Source organism: Uncinocarpus reesii, genomic scaffold (assembly GCF_000003515.1).
Source record: "Uncinocarpus reesii 1704 scaffold_2 genomic scaffold, whole genome shotgun sequence".
In the NCBI taxonomy this organism is placed as follows: domain Eukaryota; kingdom Fungi; phylum Ascomycota; class Eurotiomycetes; order Onygenales; family Onygenaceae; genus Uncinocarpus; species Uncinocarpus reesii.
Genome location: NW_003052499.1, coordinates 2789132 through 2797504, shown reverse-complemented (window position 1 = coordinate 2797504; position 8373 = coordinate 2789132). Strand labels below are relative to the sequence as shown.

The 8373-nt window shown below is 51.1% G+C and overlaps 4 protein-coding genes across 4 annotated transcripts in view; 3 read left to right on the top strand and 1 right to left on the bottom strand.

Annotated features, from left to right (window-relative positions):
* Positions 1-833, top strand: part of UREG_03927 (uncharacterized protein) — a gene marked incomplete at both ends in the record, with an annotated part of 2196 nt that extends 1363 nt beyond the window's left edge. Inside the window, 2 exons of the mRNA XM_002544364.1 lie at positions 51-101; positions 157-833. Coding sequence (XP_002544410.1) covers positions 51-101; positions 157-833 — 728 coding nt within the window. The remainder of the gene's footprint in view (positions 1-50; positions 102-156) is intronic.
* A 1731-nt stretch (positions 834-2564) lies between these two features.
* On the bottom strand, positions 2565-4661 carry UREG_03926 (uncharacterized protein; the record flags this gene model as incomplete). Its single annotated transcript, XM_002544363.1, has 2 exons — positions 2565-4098; positions 4177-4661. The coding sequence occupies 2 exons, from the start codon at positions 4659-4661 to the stop codon at positions 2565-2567; spliced, it is 2019 nt and encodes a 672-aa protein (XP_002544409.1).
* A 739-nt stretch (positions 4662-5400) lies between these two features.
* On the top strand, positions 5401-7299 carry UREG_03925 (uncharacterized protein; the record flags this gene model as incomplete). The annotated part of the gene is made up of 3 exons (XM_002544362.1): positions 5401-5605; positions 5655-6246; positions 6303-7299. The coding sequence occupies 3 exons, from the start codon at positions 5401-5403 to the stop codon at positions 7297-7299; spliced, it is 1794 nt and encodes a 597-aa protein (XP_002544408.1).
* A 311-nt stretch (positions 7300-7610) lies between these two features.
* Positions 7611-8373, top strand: part of UREG_03924 (uncharacterized protein) — a gene marked incomplete at both ends in the record, with an annotated part of 1580 nt that continues 817 nt past the window's right edge. Inside the window, one exon of the mRNA XM_002544361.1 lies at positions 7611-8303. Within this exon, the coding sequence (XP_002544407.1) occupies positions 7611-8303 (693 nt within the window). The remainder of the gene's footprint in view (positions 8304-8373) is intronic.

Genomic DNA, 8373 nt, shown 5'->3' with positions numbered 1-8373 from the left:
GCTACCAAACCAGAGAGGGATGAATTTCGATGATGCCTGGGTTGACGAAGTCCGACATGGGCTGTTGGCTTGCAAAGTCTTCTTGTGGTATCCTCTCTTCTGTAAGTTTGACATCATCTCAATTCCGGAGATCTTTTAAACTAATCCTGTTTTTAGGGCTCGCGTACAACCAGATGACAAACAACTTGACCTCTCAGGCTGCCACCATGACTTTGAATGGTGTCCCTAATGATGTCGTTAACAACCTGAATCCCTTCGCGCTCATCATTTGTATCCCCCTCATGGACAAATTCGTCTACCCAACCTGCCGCAAGCTGAACTTGAAATTCACCCCAGTCAAACGCATTACGGCCGGTTTCTTCGTCGCTTCCAGTGGTATGATTGCTGCCACTGTGACCCAATATTACATTTACAAACTGGGTCCTTGCGGTTATTATGCGAATGATTGCGCAGACAAGAGTATCCCAGCTCCCATCAGCGTCTGGGTTCAAGCCATTCCCTACGTCTTCGGTGGTATCTCCGAAATTTTTGCCTCTGTTACCTCCCTTGAATACGCTTTTACGAAAGCTCCAACAAACATGAGATCCATGGTTCAAGCCATCGCCCTTTTCATGAACGCCCTCTCCTCTGCTTTGGGCCAAGCCCTCGTCTCCCTTGCGGAAGATCCCCTTCTGATCTGGAACTACGGTGTTACAGCATGCCTCACATTCTGCGGCGGAGTTGGTTTCTGGTTTACCAACCGCCAGACCGATAAGGAGGAGGACGCCCTTAACACTCTGCCGAATTCGCACTTTAACGGCAACAACCCCGATGATCTTGAGAAGTCGGTTTAACGCACAAGTGAAGATTCGTGGTTATTGCGCCCGAGTCTTTTTTTTTGATGTTCCAAACTACCTCTTTCTCCACTCTTGTGGAAAAGGTACCTGCTTAATCTTCTAGCTTCAGTGTTAATTGAGATACCTGCTATGTATATAGCCATTCGAATAATGACGATTGTCAATGAATTACTATCCCAAGCTCCACATAGTAGTGTTTCTGAAGGCAGGGAGGGTTACTTGCCGACGCCTTCTTGGCTCGAAACGTGCGATTCCCCATCTACCATTTTTATTATCTCCCATTGACAAGGGATATGACCCGGATGCAACCCTACCCCAGTCTTAAACGACTGTAGACTTCGACCAGCCGGGATCTGACCAGAAACACTCCCTTGGGTATCATAAACCTTACCTCCACATTTGTCCGCGTTTCTTTCGCGTGTGGTTGGGGCATCACCCCAGAAACAAATTACATAATCCCAGTACTCCGTATGCCCTCCTCTTTTCACAAAAACTATTATTATGCCAGTAAACCATGTGGCTGGAACCCGAAATATTCCAAATTGGGGGTGTTATGGGTAACCCATGTACTCCAACTTCCAAGTAGGGTGCTCCGTACACGGGTCACGACATATGGGGGACCTTGTTACATAACAGCCCGCATGATCGGTAGGTTCTACCGCATCTTTTCAACAGTTGTGTCTACGGGGCTTAACCTCTAACACGACCCGTTCTCCGCATGACATCTTGCCTGCTCGAAGTCGGTCGTTGAAGGTTCCTGTTGTCGAGGTCAAATTAAAGGCGAGGGAAACCACCCGAGCTAAAATAACCTTAACTTAGTGCTTATGTAATGGATAGCTAAACACGTATGTAATCTTTGAAAACCTCGTATTCGAAATACCGGTATTATTGAACCCTGGGGTAACAAACCTCCAAGTCTGCTCCCGAACCAAGACTCTTGGGCTGAGAACAGCCATGCAAATACTGACGAGGCATCACGGAGTACGACGCTGAAAAGAGAGCAGACTTGGCCCCAAACGGCTCCTCAGGGTCGAAGAACCCCCCCCGATACCGTCAACAGCCGTGAAACCCTTTGCAGAACTGATCTTCGCTCTATCACCCGGTCGCAGCGCTTCGATTTTGAAAAGCCGGTATTGATGTTCGCCCCCAAATCGACCAGCTTTGAATGAGGATGTCAAAACGGCTTTGCTGATGAATGCTGTCGCGTTCCATTTCATGTGTCTGTTGCTCGTTCGCGAAGAACCAGGCCTTCCCGAAGCGGCCTGAGCTTAGCTGCAGATGGAGAGACAAACATTGATACCGCGTCCTCTACGGAGTACTCCGTATTAGCAAGGCCAGTTGTGACGACCCGTGTTACTCCGTCCGTGCGATCGTGTAGAACGGCCGCTGAACGTCTCATCACATGGGCCAGGCTTTATGACTTTCTGTGCCACCACTCTAGAATTCTAAGTATTTGAGCGTTAAATCTAACAATACGAACGTGTCTATCATCATGTCAACATATCGAAAAAAAAAAAATAACAAAAACAGATTGGGAAAAAAAGAACGTCGATACCAGGACAAGGGACGCAAGAAGCGATAAACTATGCCTCCCGTTGACTCTGACCAAATATCCAAAACACCATGCTATTTCTAGCTACCCGCCTAACTTCCCATAAATATCGGAACCTGCACATAGAAATATAGTGAACCGTATGCATATGTTATAAAATGAGGTTGCCAAAACGTCTATGTCCGTGGAGGTGGCGGCGGAATCCAGGACCCGTCACTGTTCCAAACGCCAACGCCTCCATACTTTCCAGCAGTTGATCCCCGTATAAAGGCAAATCGGAAGAAGAGATCCTCTGGAGCTTCATCTTCATGTCCGTCTGAGATATCGAGGCTCTGATGGCCATGCCGGTGCCAGATGAAATCCCCCTGTTTGTCTTCATCCAAGTAGCCACGCCACCTTTCGACGTCGTTGACCAGGACACTGACACCATCGACTTTCAACGTGGCCATACGGTCCGGTTCCCAAAGGTGGAACGTGATATTTCCATTGCCACGATACTCCGGCGGCGCTGGTAGAGAGATCGAAACAGATGAGTTGGTAATATTCGGGCTTGTCGCACCCCACCATCCGTTTTCTCCGCCAGGGCTGGGAAGCTCTCCCAAAGCACTGGGAGTCTGGATGATCGACGCAAATCCCCATCTTGCGACTCCATTGATGAAAAGCCCAAGGAGCAGGCCTTGGAATATTAAAGACGGGCGGGTCGGGAAACCAGTTCCTGGCATGAGCAAGATGCCCAAGATGTAGTGATGAATTCGAAGGCGGAAGCCGGGCAATACCAGCAGGATAAGAACGGCGGTGCCTATGGTGGCGTATATCTTAAGATAGCGAAAGAAAAGGCCGCCCATACGGATGTACCACACTTGACACAGTACTATCAGAATAACAATAGTAAGCACGATGACGAGTGCCAGTGGAGCGCCTGGCTGATTCTTGAGGTCGTGCGGAGTGAGGCGTTGGATCGGTATCCAAACAGCAAATGTGTAGTTGTTTAAGGCTCCAATAAAGGCGGGCGCTAGATAAAGGACTGTCCTACTCAGCTGGTAGACAGGAGGCGACGCAAGCGGTTGTAGAAGCGGCAGTGCACAGTATAGATAGAGAACATATGCCACAAAGCCGGCTGGAAGAAGGCGGCTGAAGAGAAGCGAAAGCAACTCGCGGACTTGAGAAACACTGGGCGGATCAGACACTAGCCCAACGTGTAACATGAGCATAAAGAAAGTACTGAAAAAGAACACAGCAGGTGAAGTTGTGAAGATTGAAATCAACACGATAGCAGTCGCGGTTATGGCAAATAAAGGCCATCTTGAGTCCTGCGGGCAATCCGATTGAGATCCAGAGAGTCGCAAGAAACGGAAGGATTTCGGAAACGTCGAAGGAAACGATATTGACGTGAATCCGTGGGCTGAACTCGACGGGTAAGAATTTGAAGCTCCAGTCAGTTCTACGACACCGCATCCACCGGAATCCGATATGACACCAGCGTGAAGTGCAGCTTGGCAAACAAAGCTGTCTGCTCGATAGACACCATCTGAGGAGCCAGGCTTCGGGCCTCCAACAATAAGAGGCTGGTAGTTGAGCGTCTGATTCCCGACGGTATGAGGATTCAGCAAGATTAGGCTGCTGCAGAATGCAGGGCACCGGAACGCGAAAGTGGAGGCATTGAATGGGCGGCAGTCATAGCCGTTCAGGCCGCATTGGTTGCCGTTTGACCTGTGCAGAAACCAGCCTGTTAGTGAGGTCGAATCTTGGGTAAGACGGTACGGCTGTAACCAAGAGGGAGGCACTTACCAGTATGTCGCACTACAAGATATCGGCTGTGGTCGACCATAGCCCTCGATATGCCCAGCGGAAACTGAATGCCTTAGAACCAGAGACCAGGATAAAAACCAAGTGAAATATGTAAAGAGCAGCAATGCGATCTTGTGCTTTCTCTTGGGAACGAAGCGGTTCAACAGCCGAACCGGTGCCTCTTGAATTCGCGGCCCGATAGGGTTAAAGCGCAGGTCCTTTGGAGGTTGCGGTCCTTTCAGCCACTTGACGGTGGATCTGCCTGCTTTTCTCAAGGGAAGCGGAACCCAGCCCCATTTGAAGGCCTTGGAGGATTCGGTCAGCCAGACGGGAATGGGCAAGGACGGGGTGGGATCGTCCTGGGAGTGGATATTGAACCGGGACTCAGACGCCGCGGATTCGTAGTCGAGGGTGTCGTTGGTATGGGGCTGGATCGCAGTGCGTCCTGACATGGCCTCTTCTTCATCGCGGCCATCGTGAGCCATCTTCGCGGATCCTAGCAAAAGCAGAGAAGGTCAGCCTCCTGGAAGAAGATGATGTATCTGATGCCAAAACAAACCAGATGGCGTCGCTTAGTCGACGATGGCGTAACAGACAACAAAGGTACTTTTGCTCGAGTAATCGACTCACGCAGAGAGGTATTTCTAGGCGTTGATAACAGCCGCCCGGCTGCTCCGGAAGGCTAGTCGGCACAGGCTGCAACAAGGTGGGAGGGTGTTGGGCAGAACCTCGTCGACCGATACCCAGCTCGGTGCCTAGCAGTTCACCAACGGAGTGAAAGAGTCCCTTGTCTGAGGGCCTCGAGTCTCATAACGAGGATTCGAGCAGTTGGAGCGCAAGAAGTTGGGAAGTCAAACACACTCTGCGTGCGGGAGATCCATGGTTGCGACAGCCAAGACGTGCTTATCGACAATCAACGATGACATCGCCGGCTCCAGGGCGAACTAGCGAGCTAACCCGTGAATTCACGAACTAGCAAGCCGAGTCACTGACTAGTCGGAGCTCTATCTTGACGACAAAGCCGTACGATCGTCTGTGATCGTGTGCTGGTCGTCTCTGCCGGATTCCCCAGGAGATGCCATCGCCGTGACTTCATCCAGGCACATCGCGTTACTTTGTGTGTCCGCTGCGACCCAAGGCTCCGAGTGAAGGCTAATTGCGGTCAGCAGGATAACCCTTGATTCGGAGCAGATGTCAGGCGGCGTTGCGCGAGCTAGGCCTATGATGGCGCCTATGCCCACGGAACCACCGCTGCCCGGCAGCCACGACAGCGATGATCTGAACCGTCGTCGCACAGCAGAGCCCATGCTGCGTCCTCCCCATGATTTCTCCCGGTACTATTCCTGTGCCACCAGGAGGAGAGTCGCGAGCAGCGTTAAGGACTTCTACAAATACTTTGCTATCCCGGGCATCCACAATCTAGCCGGAGGTGAATGGACAATGTATATGATGGCGTTCCGTAACTAAGTGAAGCTCAGGTCTTCCGCACGTTTCATATTTCCCCTTCGACTCTCTGGAAGCGACTGTTGCACTTCCGAATCGAATACCCAAAGATGGATTTGTCCCCCAACCTCAACCAACTGCTTCCCCGGCAAGCCCTCCGGCCTCGCAGAGAGTGGTGGTCCCAAAGGAAAGTAGCGTCGATGACGGGCTCAGGAGAATAGATTTGGCAACAGCCTTGCAGTACGGCGCGGTCGACGGGTATCCACCCTTACGCTCCTTCATTCGCCAATTTGTTCGAGAGAATCTGCACCCTCATGTGCCCTATGAAGGAGGACCAGAGGTGATTCTGACGTGCGGGGCGACTGATGGGTTCTCGAAGACCATTGAGGCTTTTACAAATGTTTGGGATGAAAACCGGGATTGGATCCGGGAGCGGCAAGGATTGTTATGCGAGGAATTTGCCTACATGACCGCTATTCAAACCGCACGGCCTCGTGGCCTCAATATCGTTCCCGTAGCGGTGGATTCTCAAGGTATGAAGGTGGAAGGAGAACGCGGACTGGCTGATGTGCTCGACAACTGGGACTTTAGTCGGGGTCAACGACCGCATTTGATGTATACGGTGACGTTCGTATTCCATTGACGTAATCTAGTTTTAAGCCCAGCTAACAATGCCGGATCAGGATCGGTCAAAATCCCACTGGAGCAGTTCTTCCTTTAGAAAGGCGCCGGCAAATTTACAAGTTATGCCAAAGGTACGATATCATAATCATCGAAGATGACCCTTATTGGCACTTGCAATACCCATCCGCGAAACAGAACGCCCTTAGACAAGGCCAATCCGACTCCAGCCCGCATACCCCTTTTAGCGTTCACGACGAGCCATCCGGTTTCCCATTTCTGGATTCGTTGGTCAAATCGTATCTTTCCATAGACACGGCCGGCCGCGTTGTCCGCCTGGACACCTTTTCAAAGATCATCGCTCCTGGGTGCCGTCTAGGCTGGCTTACTGCACAGCCTGACATCGTAGAGCGGATTTTACGCATCAGCGAAACTTCAACCCAACAACCCTCAGGCTTTGTTCAATCAATGGTTGCCAAACTCATCATGGGCGACCAAGCGGACGATATGGTCAAGAAGCCCTGCACCGAAGGATCTCCCGGATGGCGTGTCGACGGCTGGGTCCGTTGGCTAGAAGGCTTGCGTGGAGGATATGAAAAGCGGATGCAAACCATGTGTACAATTCTTGAGGAGGGTCGATTTTCTATCGTGCAAGGGGACGCGCTATCGAACGATTCTAATCTGGATGAATGGCAAGTAGTTGATAACGTCCAGATGTTTGACTTCGACTGGCCCGGTGCAGGCATGTTTGTCTGGGTTAAATTTTGCTTGGAGACGCACCCGCTCTGGTCTCAGGTGCCAGCTGCAAAACTCGCAAATGCGCTATGGAAGTACTTGATCAACGCGCCATATCGAGTCATTGTTGGCCCAGGCTGGCTGTTTGCGCCAACAGAAGATGTGAAAAAGTATGCTTGGAGGTATATGCGCCTCTGCTTTGCTCCTGTGGATGAGGGTGCTGTTGCTACGAGCAGTCACAATTTTATTGAGGGCTGTCGGAGTTTTTGGCAGGTAAAAGATATCCATGACATTGATGACCTTGAGGATGATAACGAGGAATGATTTGGTAATATCACCGCGGAGGTATGTTGGTTATATATGTGTATATATTTGATACGAGTACATACTGTGTGAGCTTGAATATTTGTACAGCTGCTGAATCTCACTGTGATCGCATTGATGCTCGCTCTTCCGATTGCCTTCCGCCAAACCAAGTCCATCTTTCATCTCAACCCTTTGACAATCGCCGATGCCGAAAATTGAAGCAAATTACGCCCCTTTCCTTCTCTCTAATTCTATCTAGCAGCGCATTCTTTTACTTAACCAGAACTTCCACGGTCGCAAATCAACCACACCCGTAACCCCGCCCGACCATGTCCTCCGCGCCGATTCCCAACCCAGACCTTGCGGAAGAAATCGATGCTATCAGCGCAATCTACGATCCTTCTACCCTCGTGATATGCCCAGATTCCACCTCAAACTCGCCGGTGCTCGAAGAAGCCACTACGACAACAGTGACCCTCCGCGTCCCCGAACACACTCAAATAGCATTCCTTCTCCGCTTCGACGACAAGTATCCCGAGACCGCGCCGCAAGTTACTGGGACAGCATCGACGGGATCGCGCGGCGAGGGGAAGAAATGGGTGGATATGCTGTCTGACGCGGTGGCGCGGGTGTGGACGCCCGGGTCGGTGTGTTTGTATGATCTGATTGTGGAAGCGGGGGAGATGTTTGACGAAGCAAAAGCTGCGGAACAAGAAGCGGAGAAAGATGAGGGGGCCTCTGATTACACTGAGCAGCTAGCGAATCTGGATATAAACGCATCGAGCAGTCAGGCTATTCTCTCATCAATGGGTCTTGATGAACCGCCATCATGGATCATGTCGGATCCGTTTTCGGAGAAGAGATCTGTCTTTATAGCTCGAGCAGCGCACGTTCAGTCCAAGGAGCAAGCTGAGAAGTACCTGGATTACCTACTCGCGACAGAGAAGAAAGTCGCGGCTGCCACGCATAACATTACGGCGTGGCGCATCCGGCAGAAGAAGGCCGACGGATCTACCGCTGTTGTCCAGGATTTCGATGATGATGGCGAAACAGCGGCTGGAGGGAGAATGCTTCATCTCATGCAGCTGATGG